The sequence below is a fragment of the Crinia signifera genome, chromosome 1 (assembly GCF_055691185.1).
Source record: "Crinia signifera chromosome 1, ASM5569118v1, whole genome shotgun sequence".
NCBI classification, from domain to species: domain Eukaryota; kingdom Metazoa; phylum Chordata; class Amphibia; order Anura; family Myobatrachidae; genus Crinia; species Crinia signifera.
Genome location: NC_139217.1, coordinates 56974917 through 56996884, shown reverse-complemented (window position 1 = coordinate 56996884; position 21968 = coordinate 56974917). Strand labels below are relative to the sequence as shown.

Below are 21968 nucleotides of genomic sequence, written 5' to 3'. Positions count from 1 at the left end.
GATTTATGTATTACTGACGCTTCTTCAACAGAACAAAAAACTGTATCTGTGCTTCTGCGGATAACACAGACTTTGACATAAGTTAGTACATGATTAAAGCAAAATAATCCAATGTCAGTAACACTAGCTGATTAGTTTAATGTCCTTGCTTTTGGAATAGTGTCTTCCTTTCTTTTCATTAGTTATAATGAGATTGCAGTATTTGTATATGTGTCCTTTAATTATTATGTGGATAACTGATGCCCCTTTCCCACTGCAGCCTTAAAACGGTATATTGCCGATTTTTGAGGGCAAAATACTGTTTAAGGCTGCAGTGGGAAAGCGCCAGAGTTGAAATACCGTTTAAAGTTAAACGGTATTTCAACCCGTTTTCAAAGCAGAGTCCTACACGGTTAAATAACGTTTAAGAGGCAGTGGGAATGCCTCTTAAACGTTATTTAGCCTCCAGGCAGTCCCAGTGCCTGATGAAACCTAGTAGTTAGCACTTTGTGCATGTGTAATGTGTGCACGTGCATACTAATGAGCCGCTAATTACATATGCGCATATGTAATGAGCGGCTCATTAGTATGCACGTCACGTGCACTCATTACATATGCAAAAAGTGAGAACTACTAGGTCTCATCAGGCACTGGGACTGCCTGTACCCTGCAATGACCCCCGCTGCCTCCCCACTGCCCACAGGTAAGTACAAGGGGAGGGGAGGTGGGGGCACAGGGCAGGTATGGCGGGGTTAGGCACTATTTACACTGGGGTGGGGGGGATTAGGCACTCTTTACACTGGGGGAAGGGGGGGGGTTAGGCACTCTACATTATACACGGTTCACTGCAATGGGAATGGTACTTAAATGGTATTTAAAACGGTAATCTGCTGCAGTGGGAATGCTAATACCGTTTTAAATACCATTTAAGATTACCAGTACTTTAAACTGGTCTGCAGTGGGAAAGCAGCATAACAAATCTTATCCCCTTGTTTATCTTAAGCCCGGTAAACACTACACAATTGGCTCTACCGCCGATATCATTAATGGGATTCGGTATAAAATCCCGACGTTCAAAATCCTGACAGGGTCATAATACCAACAAGGTCAAAATCCCGACATTTAAAATCCCGACAAGGACAAAATCCCGACATTTAAAATCCCGACAAGGTCAAAATACTGACATATAAAATGTGTAGGTGAAACCGTCAACATGACTTTCCGTCGACAGGTCGCGAGTTCGACATGGGTTTTTTCACTGTTTTTTTACCCAAATGTCGACATGGACACAGTTGGAAGTGAACCGCAGCCCCTCGCATCGCTCGCGATGCTTCAGGCACGGTGCCTCGCTGCGCTCGGCACACTATTTTATTCTTCCACCACGCCCTAGTGGATGGTAGGGCATGAAATACCACCTGTCGGCACATGTTGGGTCAAAAAACAGTGAAAAAACCCATCGACCTCGCGACCTGTCAACGGAAAGTCATGTTGACTATTTCACCTGCACATTCTATATGTCGGTATTATAACCTTGTCGGGATTTTAAATGTTGGAATTTTGTCCTTGTCAGGATTTTAAAGGTCGGGATTTTGACCTTGTCGGGATTTTGTCCTTGTCGGTATTATGACCCATTTGGGATTTTGACCCTGTCGGGATTTTGACCGATTTTGACTGCATCCCCATTAATTGTATTGGCAGTAAGCCTGGGTGAACAATATTCTAAATACACACTGAACGATATTGGTAAACAATATCGTCAGTGACATCACCCGGCCCTCACTGACAGCATGTCTTGCTGATGGGACAGACAATGGGGGCAGTCAATGATCCCTTTTTTAGTAGTACAATGATCACTGCTTCCAACATAGTTGGAGAAAGAGCACCACACTCATACAGTGAATTCAAAAGATCTGTCAAGTATGGAATAAAAAAGTCTCCAAACCTTTTATACACTTCTACAGGAATTGAATCCCTTCCAGGAGCTTTAGAAGCCAGAAGGAAGGAGACAGCCACCTTTAACGCCTCCATTGTAAATGGGGCTTCCAATATTTGAGCATCCTCTATAGAGAGAGAAGGTGTAGGGATTTGAACCATATAATCCTGGATTTGTTCACCGGAATAATTATGAAACACAATCAACAATGTTTTTTTCCGAATAACATAATTGGCCCTGAAATACATGAGATAACATTACTACTATACTCCTCTTTAGCCATACATGCTAAATTACTGCCCGCAACCTCCGCCAGGTAGTACTGTTGATGTCTAGAAAATAACGGCTTGCATTTTGATTTACTGTATAAATATTCCGCCGAGTCCCCCTGTGAATCCAACAGCCTCCCCCTATCTATAGGAGATTGGGATAGGGAGTATTTAGCCTCTAATTGTTGGCATTTATATTCTAGACGTTCTGGGACATTTAATTTAGGTTCAAGAGAGTTGGATTTAAGGTGTACGGTAATAGAGGCTAAAACAGGATTATTGGACGAAATTGAAAGAGCTATTACTGTACATACATCTATACTGTACTGCCTGTCTCTGAATGCTCCCTGTCTAGCAATCTCCCAGATGTCGGGCTGGCTGCATGCCAACATAGTGATGATGATGTCATCATTGGTTCAAAGCAGAGCTTCCTCTCCCACTGGCACCTTACCCTCATTATACCATGATAACTAAACAAAGTATCAATAGAGGCAGATCACCACAACCTTGGTACATGTCCCAGAGTGTGGCCAGTAATCATTCACATCACTTATCACTTTTCTCATATTGGGCGAGATTCTCTATTACAGAAATGCGGTAAAAACCCCGTTATCTGGGTTTTTACCGCATTTCTGTATTCTCTAACCCCCCTCCGCAGTGTCACCGCTGCGGAGGGAATCGCCAGCAAAAGCTGGCGGTTCCCTGCAGAAGCCTATGGGATCCCTCCCAGCATGCCCTGCGGCCGGCGCGTCAGTCTGCGCAGTCAGCAACGGCGCCGCATCGCAAGGGACAGCTCTTACCGCAAGAGCTGTCCCTTGCGTTAATGACCGCATATTTTAGAGAATATGCGGTCATTAGAAATGCGGCGGCCGTGGAAGAGGGCTGCGGATTTTAGAGAATCCCGCCCATTGGGCGAGATTCTCTATTACAGAAATGCGGGAAAAACCCTGTTATCGGGGTTTTTACCGCATTTCTGTATTCTCTAACCCCCCTCCGCAGTGTCACCGCTGCGGAGGGAATCGCCAGCAAAAGCTGGCGGTTCCCTGCAGAAGCCTATGGGCTTCTTACCGCAGCGGTGTGTGAGGGATCCGTCACGGATCCCTCCCAGCATGCCCTGCGGCCGGCGCGTCAGTCTGCGCATGCGCAGAGGGACTCCCGGGTCATAGACCCGGAAGTCCAGCAACGGCGCCGCATCGCAAGGGACAGCTCTTACCGCAAGAGCTGTCCCTTGCGTTAATGACCGCATATTTTAGAGACTATGCGGTCATAAGAAATGCGGTGGCCGGCGAAGAGGGCTGCGGATTTTAGAGAATCCCGCCCATTGTGATGAATGTTATATTTATTGAAAGTTGTGGTGACTGCCCTTACTAACACTTTACTGTGTCCCATTTATTTCAGAGGCCTTTTGAAATTCATTCAACTACTCCTATAGATGACATTCTTAACATGTTCAAGATAGAAAGAGTGCATTATTCTTCCACGTGGTGTAAAAACATGGTGGCGTTACTTAAAAAGGTATACTTCTTGCATATGTTATACATACTAAATTTGTGTACTACTAACGCATTGAATTTTTTTTTTTATACTCAGTTGGAAAATTGCAGCTCAACACAGTTTGCATCAGTGATTTATTTTTTTTATATATTTTTTAATTTTCTATAGTATGTTCGGCCAAAGGGCCAGAGGTGCCGTGTCCAACAATGTAGAGTCGAGGATCCTGCTCCATAACAAAGCCTCTCCACTGCTTTTGAAATGTCTTTAAGAGGATCCTGTGCAAGCCCACAGCATGGGCATTGAGCACACGTGCCAAATGCTCAGTTGAGGACTCCGCACTACTCTCTTCCGCAGACAGTTTATTTGGTCTTCAGTTGAGTAGAGTAATGCGGGGTCCTCAACTGAGCATGAGCATTTTGGCACATGTGTTCAGTGCCCATGCTGTGGACTTGCACAGAATCTCTTAAAGACATTTTAAAAGCAGTGGTGAGACCTTTTTATGGAGCAGAACCCTTGACCCTGCATTGCCGAAACCACCACCTTTGGCCCTTTGACTGCACATCTTATAGTTCTGCTCCCGTAACCTTCCATCTGTATCCACAATTGTCCCATTCCCTGAGAATCCTGAGGTTTCCTCCTGGTTCTCCCTGGTGTCATGGGACAAACAGCCCTGTAGACAGGGACTATGTAAAAACCTGACCGGACAAGACCCCGGTCTGCCGAACATCAAAATATGCATTCCGGAGCTTGTAGGGTCAGGTCCGGTGAGCATCCCGTCCTGGGGGTGTCTTGTCCGGGGGGATGCCTGTGTGCCTGTGATAGCTTTCACCAGGGACATGGAGAAGGGGAGATTACAGACTTTCCGTGAGGTCCGGACCGTTCTGGTTTTTTGCTACATGCCCGGACCACACAGGGAGACTTTATTCTCCCCCTCCTCCTCTCCTTGGTGACAGCTGTCACATGAAGCCCCCCCCCCCCCCCCCCCCCCCAGACAGGTACCCCCCGGACCAGACAATACATGCTTTGGAATGACAGAAACTGATGAATGGAGCCTGTCCGTTCCGGCGGTCCGGGGTTCTGTCCAGTCCGGTTTTTACCCATACCCCTGTAGACATCAGTTGCCTGTTGACTTGTCTAGAACTCATCTCTATCGGTTAACAATTAACAACAGATTAATGTGCCTTACAGTCTAATAATGCCAGCAGCATAATGATATGAGTCACCAAAGCAAAGCCACACCGTACTGATAATTCCTGTCAACCGGTAATAAATAGCGAGTTCCTTGCTGAACCCCCCACCGACCTTGCTGTGCATAACATATCCTAAATCATTATGGCATATAAAGAAGTGCACTCAGGTAGGATACATATTTAATTAGCGGTTACATTTGGTGTGGCTGACATGCTTTGAGGAGGAAGATGAGGATATTGCAGTACACTATCTAAAAATCACATTTTCTTTAAAGTTCACAAGGGGATTTGTGCATTTACTTTAACCGAAACCATCACATCTGTTTATATCAGGGCCAACAACTGAGTCTGTTGAATAAAGACTGGAAGTGAAAACAAGCTGGTGGTATATCATCAGTGTTCTATTAATGCTGTCATTTTATATGGCATTTCTCTCTGAAGTGCGTCCTTGAGAATACCTTATATTTTTTAACTGGTACTTGAAAACACACTTTTATGAACCCAACAGAAAATGTTTCCAGATTAACCAGCAGACACTAAATACAGCTGACACTTCTCTCCACAAAGCGACTCGTCCAAATGTTATTGCTAAAGCTATTGCGACAATATGGAAAACATTTTTTTTTAAATGCAGGAAAGTATTTATACAGCACATAAAATTGAAGGGACCGTGGATTACCAGATAGGCATCAGCCAGCTGAACATTTATTTACAGGATATCATTTGTCACATTGTGCTATTAATGGTTTCAATTAACAATACACCGACTTCTGAAGAGTATTATAGATTATGCTGCATACGCTACGGATATTTATCTGTTTACTGTGCATACAGTTTTTTATTGTTTAAACTAGTGTGTGACTTCCTATTGCCTCTCTTCCTCCCTCCCATCATGTCACATGCAGCCCTGTCCTCAGTGACACAATACTCATCTCCTGATCTATATTGTGCTTCTGGGGGACCCTGCTCCTTCCACTATATAACGCTCAGTGTGTGACTTCCTATTGTATCTCTTACTCCCTCCATACTTCCCTCCCATCATGTCACTGCCCCGGCAACATGCAGTCCTGTACTCACTGACACATTACTCATCCCCTGATCTATTCTGTGCTTCTGGGGGACCCTGCTCCTTCCACTATATAACGCTCAGTGTGTGACTTCCTATTGCCTCTCTTCCTCCCTCCCATCATGTCACATGCAGCCCTGTCCTCAGTGACACATTACTCATCTCCTGATCTATACTGTGCTTCTGGGGGACCCGGCTCCTTCCACTATATAACGCTCAGTGTGTGACTTCCTATTGCCTCTCTTCCTCCCTCCATTCTTCCCTCCCATCATGTCACTGCCCCGGCAACATGCAGTCCTGTCCTATCTGACACATTACTCATCCCCTGATCTATTCTATGCTTCTGGAGGACCCTGCTCCTTCCACTATATAACGTTCAGTGTGTGACTTCCTATTGCCTCTCTTCCTCCCTCCATTCTTCTCTCCCATCATGTCCCCGCCCCACCAACATGCAGCCCTGTCCTATCTGACACATTACTCATCTCCTGATCTATACTGTGCTTCTGGGGGACCCTGCACATTGCAGTATTTACTCTCAGTCTGTGACTTTTGCTTCCTGCTGCTTCCATTTCCCTTGTCCCATCATAACAGTGCCCCTGTCATCTGTACACCACCGTAACATGATCACATGAGGGGATAGGTCACTCTACAATACTACTTGGGATTAGATGTGATACAATGTGATCAACCTGAGCTTCATATATCATGGGGTCCTAGACAAGATACTTCTTTGGGGCCCCGCAGCCATCTCCCACCCATCCATGCCAAAATACTTACCCATGCCATTTGACAGCAGCTCCTCCATTACAGTCTGTTTATAGTACATAGCTTAAACTGTACTTTATTTTATATCTATTTTTCCTTATCATATTAAGCATTATGGGAAAGATGGATCAAACTTTTTAAAGAGTGTATAAGTGGACAAATAGAGTTGTTTATAGCATCCAATCAGCTTACACCTATCATTTTATCAAATATTCTTGAGTAAGGTAAGCTGATTGGTTGATAATAGACACCTTCTCAAACTGTCCATTCTCTGGAAGGTTTGATACATTTGCCCTTATGACACATATATACTTACAGCTGCATGCATAATATCTTCCATACAGTATAGTGTTTTGAATCCATTGACCTTTTAAGGTTGAAGGACAAGGGAACTGTAAAAAATGCAATATTGACCAGTTACAGACATGTTCAAGTGAGGGGCTTGGAATAAATATTGACTGTCCTTGGCATTCAGCTCGTATTAATTAGTATTCTGCCAATCACCGGCTGTAACGAACGAAAATATAAAAAGTTGATCATTTATGAAATCCTAATCATATTCTCATGCGTTATGTATGTTAAAAACACATTAATGTTTTAGTTCATTTTTGTTTCATTGCAGCTCCTTACCAAGGACCCAGAGTGCCGGTTTTCCTCTTTATCTGACATTCAGAGTTCTCCTTACCTCGCTGACATAAACTGGGACGCGGTTCTGGAGAAATCGGTTACTCCCAGCTTTGTCCCTAATGTGAGTTTGCATTGATTAGACTATTAAACTATAATTATCCAAACAACAGTTGCAATCATTACCCACATATAAACAAGATGTAAATATTATGCTGTATATGTAATAATCAGAAATTGGATTAATCTAGTCGCTAAACTTTTAGATAAATATTGAAGACAAATGATAAGAAATTGTACATTTTAAAAATATTTCTACTTGATCGCAACCATATACTTTTAACTGTATATTGGATGTTTGGAACCACATTGAAACAAAAGCGAAGTAATACAGTAGGGGAGTTGCTAGTAGATGACATGATGCTTGTGCAGTTAATTGCAGACAAGGCAAACTTATTCCTGCTAATGTAAGAACCAATCTCTGGGCAATATGAAGGGGAGAGGGGCATTGACACAGGGTTGAATGAAATAAAAGGAAAGGTAAAGGAGACCAGGCTTAATGATGTGAGATTTGAGCAAAGTCTGTTATGAGTTTGAGATACTGAATCCAAGGCTGTATGTGGTGGCATTGTAGCTGGCAGACTCATGCTCCAAAAGATGTAATCACTGCAAAGAACATTGATGGGAATAATGCTGAAACTAATGGCAATATGATGGGTATGGCAGTATGCTGGGTCCAGAACTACAGTAGTGGCATTAGGACAGTAGTAGTGCTCCTGAGGTTGTTAATCTGGCCCCTTGCAAGTATGAGATGGTCATATAATGTCAGTAGACCTCTGTGTGTTATGTAAAAATCATGGCTGTAATGGTGATCTTGGTTCTGTGGCTTAGTGGCTACATTAATCTTTTAACTTGAGTCCAAGGCTGAATGTGGTGGACATGAAGATGTTATCATAGGCACAGGGCAGGTATATTTTACAGTAGCCTGTGGTGGACATGAGACTGTGATGCTGGCAGTAGTGAGCTTTTGTACTCCGTCTATGGGCATATTATTTGATATGACCATGAGTTTACAGTGCCGGAGATTAACGAGCAGGACCCTCCGCTCTCATGATTCTCTCCCTGCACTGTCCCTATTAACTGTGTGCTGCTACATACAGTCTCTGACTATAATCCTTCCATTTCTGTGTGTACGTGCACTGGGGTCTACACTGACAGATGTTTTAAGAGCTCTTTGTTAGATTTTTTCCCCTTGTACTTTCTGATTGAACATTTTTATATTGTATTGTTGGTTTGTGTTGTTGTTTTTCCCCCTTATATGATGCTATGAACACTTACTGATAAACAATATACAGATGGGGCAGCTCTCAATGGAGCTGCTCCTGGCGATAGCATCACCAATTGCCAGCCGAAAGAAGGGAGCACGTGCGCACAAGACGCACGCAGGCCCCGTTCCATCATAGCCCTACACCGCCAACCGCCAGTCTCCTGCACCTCCCCGCAGTCCCCAGTAGCTACCCCCACTCCCTGCCTGTCTCCCTGAAGCCTTGCTGATGGGGAGGCGCGAGCATGTGAGGCGCTCACGCGTCCCCGTCAGTAGGTGCTCCTGTCCGCCAGCTTAGGGCATCTGCCGATCCTGCAGGCTGGCTGACAGACTCTCCATCTGTATATACAGTAGGTACTAACCAGCACTTCTGTACCTGTGGTCTGTGAAACACTTAAGCTGGCCATACACTAGTGCGATTTGGCCACTTTTCAACCGATTTTGATGGATCTGGCCAAGAAATTGGATGAAAAGTGGCAAATTGTATGTGTTTGATTCCGATGCGATCCACGGTCCCATGCGCTTCAGATCAGAGGTGCAGCATGTAAGATCTGTCAGATTGTACAGCCTCCGGCAGCGGTGACGGGATTGCATACGATATATCTTATGTGATCCACGGTGTCACCAAACACACAAAATAAACAAATATAGAAACTGGAATGTGATAACTGTGGCAATGTTAAATACAATGTTAACATTTCCTTGGCTTTTTTAGGACTATACATTTTTTCCTTTTTCCAAAGGCATGTAAGCATTTAAATTACATCAATATCCTCCCACCTTCCAATCAAAGCTAGAGGTTGGGTTAACATAGATTATATCATGGGCCCATGCATTGTAGTATTCATGTTGTCTGCAGGCTGTGTCCTAGCCTCTGTGGTGGCAGGAACACCCCTCAAGCAATGGGTCCTCCGGTAGACCCTTCACGACTCAGTCCGACACTGAACAACATCAAAAATGTCACATCTCCAGACATAACCTCACTTTTTTATTTGCAGACCACGTCCCCGGTGTTGCCTTATGAGAAAATTACCACTTAGAAGCAAAGCTGATATGCATTGGCAGTTAATAAGGGGATTATGGAAAGCAGACAAATACAGTTCCGCTCGCTGTTCCAAAATTCTAGTAGAGGATTTAAAAAAGGGAATAACTTGCATTCAGGAAGATAACACGGGGATGTACAATGTCACATATCTCAAGTTCTGTCCCGGTATTAGAAAATTGTACATAAAAGAACAACTTTTCTAATTTATGTTTTGGGTTTAGTGTCTCTTAAAAGCTTTTCTGTGCCTGATAACAAATGACAGGCCGCCATTGTTGACCCTCTTTGTGAGCGGCGCCTAAGCTTGGCGTGACATGTTTATAATTTCCCAGTATGTAAATCTAGCACAAATACTGCCCTGTGGAGAAGCAGGCGTTCAGTTCATGTAGCATAGAATGTCCTCGCTGCGTCCAACTCCCCAGATTTGCCAGAACGTCTTTTACAAACGAATTCATTTCAGGCATAGAATTTTCAGAAGGGAATGATGTCTGTGTCTAGTCACTGTGATGCACAATATCTGAGGCACATGAAATGAGCAGACATCTTGGCAGGGGATGTGTGTTGGCTGTGTCTATGTATTTGATGACGGTGTGCCAGCTGTAGCCCCTGGCAGCCATACCACAGATTTGACAGGGAAAACTTGCATCCCAGACTGATTCTGGAAGGGATTTCGGATAATTGTTAATCTTCTGCACTTAACTTTCTTCCGCTTGCCGGCTACAACAGATCATGCGTTGGGTTGTATTAGACCTCTGGAGGTAAACATGAAGGAGAGGTCACAGCCAAGGATGGCACTGCTGGTACCATGGACTGCAAATTACAACAGTATAACAGGACATGGCTATAAATTCTTTCCAGTGGCTAATGTTGCTCATTGTGGCCAATGTTGGAACTTTTCCTGCCAATATTATGCCATTGGGTGTACACGATGTTTTGGCAAACAGACTAATCACATGTTGGTAATATATCATGTTTTAAACTTTAGAGCCATAATGTGTAATACAGGTTGAGTATCCCTTATCTGAAATACTCGGGACCACGAGCATTTTGGATAAGGAATTTGTTGGTTTTTGAAATAATTTTTTCCCCCATACTTACCTGATCCCCTGGTGGTGCACCGATGGTCCCCCGACGTCCACGGTGTCCACAGCGGCCTTCAGGATCCTCTTTAGCGACATCTCCGGTCCCAAGGGTGAATTGCGGGAGTGCACTGTCGCGCCAGTGATGTCACCGGCGGGACCGCACACTAGCGCAATGCTCCCCTGGGACCGGAGATGCCGCTGAAGAGGATCCCGGGTCCGCCGTGGACATCGGGGTATGAGGTAAGTATGAAAAAAAGGGGTGGGGGGAATAAACAAAAAAAAAAAAAACAGAAATATTCTGAAAAACCACGGTTTTTGGAATATTTCGGTTTTTGGAATACGGGAGGCCCGACCTCTATTAATAATGTGTTGAGATTAATTGATTTTCTCTTTTCCAATACTGTTGTATTTGAGTGTTCATACTTCATCAACGAGTAGCGCCGACATATATCCCCTTCTATCTCTGGGAAAGTTGAGTAGCGGGGTTTGGCACCACACATGATCTGAGTCTATCACATTTGTACAAGTTGGTCCAGCCATGCTATCATCTGTATTTACTTTCATCTAACTACTTTCTCTGGATCCCCTCCTGTGATATCCACCATCCACGTGCCTGGATCGCCGTGCTGCCTTACTGCTACAAATATCATCTGCTGCTTCCTGAAATGTGTGAAATCTATTTTCATTACTTTCATATTGAACTCACCCCTGCCCTCTATACCACTGTTTTGCTATTTCTTGTATTTCCTTCCTGTAACCCCTTACTGTATGCCCTATAGGCTCTACTATGTGTACACCCTGCCAGCAGCAGCCTGCCCTGTGCGCCTCAGATGGCTGCCTCAGACATACCTCCCAACTTTCTTGTCGCTGGACCTGGGACACTGCTTATGCGCGCCGAAAGCGCGCTGGAAATTTCGGAGGGCGTGGCCTAATTTAGGGGGCATGGCCTATACTCGCGGATCTCCCGCGAGGCCACGCCCCCATTTTGCTGCTATGGGGGCATGACCCAGAGGCTCTGTGAGCCTCTAGCCATGCCCCCAGCCCCCTGGCTACAGGAATAGACGCTGTGTGCATGCGCACAGCATTTATTCTCCGCTGCTTAGCAGCCGACAGGGGGGACTCCCAACAGCCCCCCCTCACCGCGGGACACTGCCGCCCGCGGGTGGGACAGCGGGACAGGCCCTAATAATCGGGACTGTCCCGCTAAAATAGGGACTGTTGGGAGGTATGCTCAGATGCATAGGCAGGATGAACTACAAGTTGACCTTTCCTATAGAGAGGGCATTCCTAAATTTGGGCCTCGGAACACACTGTCAGTGCAGGTTTTTGTGATATCCAGGCACAGAGGGTTAAATCAGAACAACTGAGGTACTAACCTGTGCCCTGGCATAGGAGCGTGGCCTGTTGGTGGGGTTCCACACACACACCTCTGTTAATAACATTGCGCTAGTATATCTCCTTAATACTTTTATTGGTAGGCCCAGAACAGTATCTTCCCTGGAGCCACCACACACCTGAATCCTGCCCAGGCAATTGTTGTACAAGCAGAATTGGGTGGGAATGATTTTACACTGTAATTCTTTTACTGTACTACGTACCAAATAATAAAGTATCAATGCTGTAAATTCAATACAAGACGTGATAGCGGCATCTGGCCATGTTTCTGTGAAAGTCTGTGCTGCATCCCTAAATTGGCGGCCAGATTCTTAATTATCTTATGTCAATACTGCTTGGCTTAAACCTCGGTCAGTGATAAACAGTGCAGTAGCAGGGTACTTTGCTAATATCATACCAGCAGCAGCATGCAGCCAGTGTCCGGTATGATGAGACTGGCTGTCTTCTGATGTTAAGCCCACATCGAACTGGAAATTCTATATTTACAATAATAAATATCTGGAGCTGGCGCCAGAGCTTAGAAAGGCAGCGAAAGGCATCCTTGGGTACTATAGGAAGGCATCCAAAATAAATGACATTTTCTTTCACAGCATCTTGAGGTTAAACGGTGAAAAAGCATTTCATTCTGAGAACAAATCACAAGCACCGTGATGGCTAAAATGATTGTTACTCTCTCGCCAAGAAATATGATGAAATAGAAATCCACACTACAGTATACAACATTTAATGGACCAGATGCACTAAGCTTCAAAAGTCATACCTCCCAACTGTCCCGCTTAATGTGGGAACATCCCGGTTTTTGGGGACGTTCCCACGTCTCACCCGGGGCCACCATTGTCCCGTGTGGGGGGGCAGTTGGGAGTTGGGGGTCACCCCCCCCCCTTTCCTCAGACTGCTGTACTAACCTGGAGTTTTACTTCAAAGTAAGATCTATATTGCAATGTAAAAATACAGCAGTCAGTATTTTCCCTGCACAGAAACAAATTAACTCACCCAAATCTAATTCTCTCTGGGTACTTGTATACCTTCACGGCTCCCATCGCATGCCATATGTAGTGGCATGCGATGGGATGCGATGCGATTTTACCGGGTTTTTATTGCATTTGTGATAAAAATCGCATTGCATGCGATGTGATGCGATGTAATTTTTAACTGAAATTATGGACATGTGTTAAAATCATATAAAATGCACCCCAAATGCCATTTTTCACACTGTACCACCGCCACTATCAACGCCAACCCGAAGCGTGGCGAGCGCAGAGAGCCCGCGAGGTGCGGCGGTACGCAGCCTACGACCTTTTCATACCCCCACTATCCACGTCGGCGTGGAGTTGAGAATAGAAAGTGTGGCGAGCCACCGAGCCCCGTGAGGGGACACGGATACCTGTGAAGCCCGCGAGGGGACACGGATACCTGTGAAGGTATCCGCGTCCCCTCGCGGGGCTCGCAGCGCTCGCCACACTTTCTATTCTCAGCTCCACGCCGACGTGGATAGTGGGGGTATGAAAAGGTCGTAGGACGCGTACCGCCGCCCCTCGCGGGCTCGCTGCGCTCGCCACGCTTCGGGTTGGCGTTGATAGTGGGGGTGGTACAGTGTGAAAAATGACATTTGGGGTGCATTTGACATGATTTTAACACATGTCCATAATTTCAGTGAAAAATGACATTGCATCGCATCGCATCGCATGCCATCGCATGCGATGCGATTTTTCCCTGTACGATGCCCATCGTGGGAGCCGTGATACTACACTAGTACCTCTCTCTGCACACGTTACATCTGCCCCCCTGCAGTGCACATGGTTCATACCCTCCAACATCACAGTGTCAAAAATCGGTACAGGGGTATGTGGCCATAGAGAGCGTGGTCACGTGTAAAGGGGGGAGTGGCTAATTCCCCATTTACTATACACTACTTATGTTGACAGGCTAGGGAGAGAAGGCTGGCCAGCTGCTAGAATAAGGGAAGTGGCTGCGAGCCCCAGGGCCAGAGCAGTTACAGATACCCGGCTGTTCGCTATGAATCTCCTGCTCACCACATCAGCAGCAGCATCGCCAGGCCCCGACGTCACCGGCTGAGGAGGGAAGAGCTGCACATACACAGGCACTGGCGGCAGCGTCTGGATACTGCAACTGCGCATGCGTGAATGCGGAAGGGTCTGCGGAGCTGTCATGATGCGACGCCCACTGGCGAGGACCCGCAATGCACCACTGGGAACGGGTGCACTGTGCAGAAGAGGTGTAAGGGCTGGATAAACAGATTCTCTACCCACTGGGACCGATTGCCTGTCTGAACTGAGAAGTAGCTGCCTGAAACCACCACTTTCTTTTAGCCGGTACAGACTGTTAAAAAACGGTACTGTACCGGCAAAATTGGTACAGTTGGCTCCCAACAAAATTAACACTAGTGTGCATGTGTGCGCATGTACATGTGGTACTGCATAACAATTGTGAGCGTCACTGGGGGCAGGACTGATGTGAATGGCCAAGCGCTGCGGAATATGTGAGCGCTATAGAAATAACTGGTAATAATTTTACTGGGCCACTGATTCACTTTCCAAGGGCAGGGCGCCTGCTAATGGCTTGTATTGTATTATTCCAAGGAATGGCAGCAGAAACTGCCCTATACTGCCTTCTGCTACCATTTCAAACTTCAAGTGATAGAAAGAAGAAATAGCTTGTAACACATGTCAGGGTGACAGCATGAAGGATATAGATTGTGCTTATTACAAATGCCTTTAAATGCAAATATAAATGCATTCAAGCATAATTGTCACTGACAAATGGGGAAAGGGAAATTCCTCACCTAGAATCTCCCACAATTCCTTTGGGGGTCGAGCTTTGCGTCTCCGACTCCATGGAACTCGCTTCCCCGCACAGTTTCAGAGATCCCACTGTCGTATTATTCCAGACGGTATCTAGCCGTAAAGAACCTTATGTGCAAGGTGACAAGGTACTCTTTACCTAGAAGGGCGCCCATTGCGGCCATCGCGGGCATCGCATGTACTAAAAAAATCGCATGCGATGCGACCGACGCGATTACCGCGATTTCCCATAGGGAACAATGTTAAATGTCCCAATTGACCCGATTTTCCATAGGGAACAATGTTAAAAGGCCCACAGAGGCCAAATAGGCACCCTGAAGTGTGAAATGGCCCCCCCAATTGTTAACGCCACCCCACGATCAACGTCAACCTGAAGCGTGGCGAGTGCAGCGAGCCCACGAGGGGCGGCGGTACGCGTCCTCCGACCTTTTCATACCCCCACTTTCCACGTCGGCGTGGAGTTGAGAACAGAAAGTGTGGCGAGCGTAGCGAGCCACCCAGCCCGAAGCGTGGCGAGCGGACGCGGACACCTTCACAGGTATACGCGTCCCCTCGTGGGCTTCACAGGTGTCCGCTGCGCTCGCCACGCTTTGGGCTCGGTGGCTCGCTGCGCTCGCCACACTTTCTATTCTCAACTCCACGCCGACGTGGATAGTGGGGGTATGAAAAGGTCGTAGGACGCGTACCGCCGCCGCTCGCCACGCTTTGGGTTGACGTTGATCATGGGGTGGCATTAACAATTGGGGGGGCCATTTCACACTTCAGGGTGCCTATTTGGCCTCTGTGGGCCATTTAACATTGTTCCCTATGGAAAATCGGGTCAATTGGGACATTTAACATTGTTCCCTATGGGAAATCGCGGTAATCGCGTCAGTCGCATCGCATGCGATTTTTTGGTCGCATGCGATGCGACCGACGCAATTTTTTTTTCCTTACGATGCCCACGATCAAAATCGTGGGCGCCCTTCTAGGTAAAGAGTACCGGTGACAATGCTCCCGACAATCAGCTCCTAACTGTCAATGTACAGTACACATTGTAGCTTATTGGCTGGAGCATTATCACCTTGCACGCGGGAGATTGTAGGTGAGGACTTTGTCTTTCCCCGGTTATCAGTGACAATTACAGATGGATCTCCTCATTCAATCCCGAGGCCCACCAGAACGTCCCCTCTGGCGAGTGCTGGTGGAGAGGGACTCCATTAAACTGGGAAGATTTTTTGCATTTTACCTACAGGTACTAGAATCCCTCCAAAAATTATTACTGGCAGTCTCATCCGCTGCTGTCAAAACCATATTACAAGTATGGATTCAAGATACCCCTCCAACGGTAAAAATCTTTAGAGATTAAAAAAATGTATATTCTATATGGACTGGCTTGAAGCCTCTCTTCAAAAAGAAGCCTGCACACAAATATTTGACACTTGGGGGAGCTATATAGAGATTCTACCATTCTCTACTATGGGGGATATTCAATGTCAGGTCACGACTGTCGGGCTGCCCCAACAGCCGTGACCCTGTCCCGTTCCCGGCCCGCTCGACGCTCATTTTGCCGAGCGCCAAGAAGGGGTCGTGGCCACGAGAAGCGTCCGGGAATCAGCGAGCTGTGGCCGGGAGCCCGTCAATTCCTGCCCATTCTGTGCAGAACGAGCCCGACTGCTTGGGAAGACAGCATTGAATAGGGCCCACCGCCATTTCCCCAGTCGGGAATGGTGGTGGGAGATTGAATATCCCCCTATAGCTCAATGTTTTACAAGTATTCTTCTCAATGACACCTCCAATCTCTCTTGAGTAACAATATTTAAATGACCTTGAATAGCAGAGATTGTACTTTATTTTTATTTTTGATCTTTTTGATATGATCATTTTGAAATGTTTGTTTTGACTTTGTAATACATATGTACTGTATTTGTTCTATTGCCACATCTGGAAGCTTTAATAAAATATTATTAAAAAATAAAAAAAGGGCCTTGGTGGTACTTTGGTCCATCAGGAATCGTTCCTTTAAACCCTTTGACCAATCCACCCCTGCCTCATGGTCAACGCCCCTTCAGTGTTGACTGCCAGTATGCAGTACCCAGACACAAACAGCATTTCTTGGTGCAACTTCCTGTAAAATATAGGCATTTGGCATTTGGTGACATCAATAATTGCCAGTGAGTAATATAGCGAACTGTGCTCATTTACTCAACATTGTCATCTGCAATGATTACTTAGCACAAAAAGAAACAGCAGCTCGCACAATATACACAATCCAACACATTTTTACCAACGATCCAGTGTCGCTCAGAACGATCCCAGTGTGTTGGCCCCTTAAGTATACAGAAAGGATATATGGTAAGGTTGACTATCCCCTATCCAAATATCCGTTATCCAAACTATTCCAAAGCCATAGTTTCCAGAATGTACTTTTTTGTTGTTGTTGTTTTTTTGCCAAAAACCTACTGGGGACATTGTAGTAACTGGCACTACTGGGGACATTGTAGTAACTGGCACTACTGGGGACATGATATGTAACTAGCACTACTGGGTACATCTGTAACTGGCACTACTTGGGGCAGGATATGTAACTGGCACTACTGGGGACATCTGTAACTGGCACTACTGGGGACATGATATGTAACTGGCACTACTGGGGACATGATATGTAACTAGCACTACTGGGGACATGATATGTAACTGGCACTACTGGGGACATCTGTAACTGGTACTACTGGGGACATGATATGTAACTGGCACTACTGGGGGCAGGATATGTAACTGGCACTACTGGGGACATCTGTAACTGGCACTACTGGAACCATGATATGTAACTGGCACTACTGGGTACATCTGTAACTGGCACTACTGGGGGCAGGATATGTTGCTGCCACTAAATACGTGCAAGAAAATGATTGCTTGCCATTCAAATTCAGAGTCAAAGTTTGTTTGATGTTTTAAAACCTTGGGGCAGATGTATCATAGCAGCGCTTATCGCGCCGCTATGATACTTCCTGCTTCGCCTCAATAGCGAGGCGAAGCAGGAAGGGACATCGACAAGATGTATTAACATCTTGTCTGCCGAAGCGGGGGGGCGTTAACTCCCCCCTTCGGCGATGTCCCTTTCTGGAGATAGCGCATCAGTTAATACTGATGCGCTATCTCCTGTCCCCCGGCCGGCCGCACTGGGCATGCGCGGGATCTCACAAAAACCGCGAGATCTCCAGCGCAGCCCAAGCCAGACGCAGGGCTAGCGTTGTCCCCATAGTGGGGGATAGGACAACGCTAGCCCTGAGCTGGCGAAGCGGCCGGGGCGAATTAACGCCTTGAAGGCTGTTAATACATCGCCCCGGCCGTTAATCCCTGGGGGGGATTGCAGGGACAGCCCCGCCAAGCGTAACTCGGCGGGCTGTCACTAGCGCACGTTAGGTGCGCTAGTAATACATTAGCAAAATCGTAATCCCCCCCCCAGTTAACCAGCGTTAAGTGCATTTTTGCACTTAACGCTGGTTAATACATCTGCCCCCTAGTTTCATATGTAAATAATAAATATTTGTGTGTATATGTGTTTTATTTGCTCATACAACCTAATTGCAAGATACCTCATTGAAATCTAAAAATATTTCAAAATCCGTTATCCAAAATGCTTCTGGTCTCGAGTATTTTGGATAAGGGATACTCAACCTATAAGAGGAAAGTAATCTTTAGTGAGGAACTCCTATAATGCAACTTTTAATCAATAAATATTGCAATAGGTCATATAAAAAACTTCAAGACAAAATAGTAGACATACAGTAGAAACATAAATCACACACTGTGGAAATAAACGTCTGTCTATCCTACACACAGTGCAAGAATCTATTTATTTATGTATTTGTCAAATACATACAAGAAAACTCTTTCCAAGGCATTTATAAGAATCAACATAAATATATTCCAGTATTCTGTTTATTCATGTGGTAATGGAAAGTAAATGGAGTAATGGGAAATTATAAAGCTCATTAGAGCGAGAGAGAGAGAGAGAGATGCTCACAGAACACCAAATACACTAATTAATGAGACATATTTTTATATAAACAGAATGGATTGAAAGATTTGCAGTCCAGCCTTTTATAATAGGAATAATTGTCTTTCATCTGTTATAGCCATAATTATTTGTCTAAATGCGCATAAGAAAAATAATAACAATATTTGAGCGTGCCCGTCAGTACAAGTAATAGCAGGTCAGCAATCGCAGTAGGTAAATGGATTATAATAAATGTGTTGTTCTATATAGTGTGAGATGAGTCCAGTATTAGGGGGTTATTCTTATTGACTCGATCGGATGCGAATCTGCACCCTTACGAGTCATCCAGAACCTGCCCTGCAAATGGTGGTATGCCCCCCCCCCTCTCAGGTCACTTAGATATGCATGCACATTCGGGAGGAAGTGGGTGGGCAGCTGACCTCCGGCGATGTTGGCTGCCCGCCTCCAGCGCCCACATCACCGGGTGACTACCATAGGAATGCCCAGCGTTTTCATGGAAACACAGATGAAACGCTGGGCATTTCCATGGGCGAGTACCCTGGCATTCTCACACATGATAAACTTTTAAATCCAGTCCCAATAGCTTCACTTATAGTTGCTTTTCCTCTAATGTGTAATGCCATAGTTTGGCTTATTAAAACTGTTGCAGAACATGCTGGTATGTGTAGTTCCAGAACAGTTGCATTGCCACAGATTGCCTGGAAGGTATACAAATCATACTTTTTTGAAAATTAGTTTCAGGGAGATTTTAGCTGCTAGGAGAATGCGCCGTTCCGCTGAGAGAGTGTGTAATGCTCCGCCCAGAGGGCGTGTCTAACTTCACCTATGGGTGTACCTATCACCACTAAGGGGTGTGTCCTGCAGTGGCAGATAAAAACTTGTGTTTTATCCTGGAAGGTGCAGGCACCCAGCAGTGTGGTGGGGGAGGCAGATTAGATCACCGTAGGCACAGGAGCAGGAACAACTGGACTTACCAAGCTCAGTCAGTGTGGTGGGCGGGGCCAACCTCCGGGAAGTAGCAGAGCACAGGCTGTCAGCTTCTCCCAATGCATAGCCACACAGAGAGACTTCCTGTCAGCACCGCACTTCATCCTGGCCACCGCTACCCACAACAACCCCGATGTGGCCGGCTGTGATGTAGTCCCTGTGGGCTCCGCCCCCACCATTTCCAGATGCGCACATGCTATGGAGGGGTCCCAAAAACCAGGAGGATGGAGGGGGTTTGCGGGGCAGTGGGAGGCTCCTGTAAAAATCGGGAGCCTCCCGCTGAATGCGGGAGGGTAGGCAAGTCTCATACAAATGCTACTGTATATTGTAGCTATTAAAATCAGAATCTGCTTTATTTGGCCAGGTATACTTGCGTTTACTAGGAATTAGATTTGGATTGCTGTGCAACAGCCAGGTAGATAACAAGTAAACAGTGACAGTACAGATATACAGATATATATATATAAGACAGGGGACATATTTGGCTGAGCTGCACTACTCCTAGGCAGCCATCAGCGGCTCCATCTTGGTCATAGCTATAATACAGTACATGCTTTATATGATAAATAATATACTGGTCAACTAAATTTCCTCCTCATTTGCCCACAGACTGTAGCACATATGAGCAGTGGAATATGGCCTCAAGTGTTTACAGTCCTGCCCCAACCTTAGCACACAGCAGAATGTATTATAGACAACTATATCTGCAAAAAGCAAACTGACACATAACATGTACTGTACAATGGCATTTCCCTGAAAGGAGAAGCCAAATACAGAACTGTATTGCATGGTCAGAACTTTGCTCCTCTGCAAATCTTCTTGTTCCTCAGTATGAAATGTTGCTGAAACATCGTTTACTTTCAGCTCTGCTGAATCTGAGGGAAAAGTAGAAGCAAATATTCTTTATGGGCCAAACACAGAAATGACAGTTTCTCCAAGTAAAAATTAATTTATGCACTATTGGGGGTGATTCAACAGCTACGTCATTTTGATGAGCTGGTAACAATTTTAATGTACGAAGCATGAATAAAAGTTCTGCAAAACGGTTCTATAAAGAGTAGCAATGGTATAAAATTGTGTTGGGGACTACTAGACCAGCAGTCAGTACACATTCTATTCCAGTATTATTTGGTTTGACAAGACTGCGGAAAATTCTAAACAAAACTTTTCACTGTCTACTATTTACTGCCATCAGTCATCGATGGTGAACAATCATCGATGGTATTGTCCCAATGGATGATGAGTTTACCATTGATGACAGAGATCTCGTGGTTCTGCCAGTGATATGTTGTTTTGTTATCTTGGTACAGTACTGGGGGGTTATAACGTAGCCCTGCCTTCAATTGACAACAAAGCAATGCCTCTTCTTTGATTTGCCTGCTGTTTGAGATTCTCCACATCAGGAACAGCTGTTGATGGGTATAAATTGTTGATGACTGCCCGTTGATGTTTCATGCCGTTAAAATTAACCACTTATGGCACCCTTAATGGTGACCATCAGGGGAGGCTCCAGACGTGGTGACGTAACACGGTTCACAATTGAAATAGGGGAGGCACAGCAACTGCCACCAACTGCCATTCAAACTTACTGGCGTTGGTGTAGCTTCCCTAATTTAATTCTGAACCGGTCTGCAGCTTTACCTCTGGAGCTGCCACTGGTCACCATGGTGACCTGTGATGGTTAATCCACCTATGACTACCCTTACCGGATATCTCATACCAACCATTAAATTAACAGCGTATACTGTGCCCACTGCTCCCTACAAACTCAGCTAGCACTACCAGTTTTACTTACCAGGAGAACAAGGAGTATAAGGCAAGTTACAATAACTTTTGGGACTTCATACAATTCTGTTGAAAATACCGTTCCCCCTCCTAGCAGAGTTCCAAAGGATTTATTACTCTTCTACTACCAGTGAATATTAATGGCTATTAAATGTACTTGATAACAAAAGTCAATTATTAACCTTGATTAGTCCATTTATAGAAAGCT

General features: G+C 45.5%; 1 protein-coding gene across 1 annotated transcript in view; it reads left to right on the top strand.

The window, feature by feature from the left end:
• Positions 1 to 21968, top strand: part of STK32B (serine/threonine kinase 32B) — a 209339-nt gene that overhangs the window by 155825 nt on the left and 31546 nt on the right. Inside the window, exons 8-9 of the mRNA XM_083155858.1 lie at positions 3580 to 3696; positions 7319 to 7444. Of these exons, the coding sequence (XP_083011984.1) occupies positions 3580 to 3696; positions 7319 to 7444 (243 nt within the window). The remainder of the gene's footprint in view (positions 1 to 3579; positions 3697 to 7318; positions 7445 to 21968) is intronic.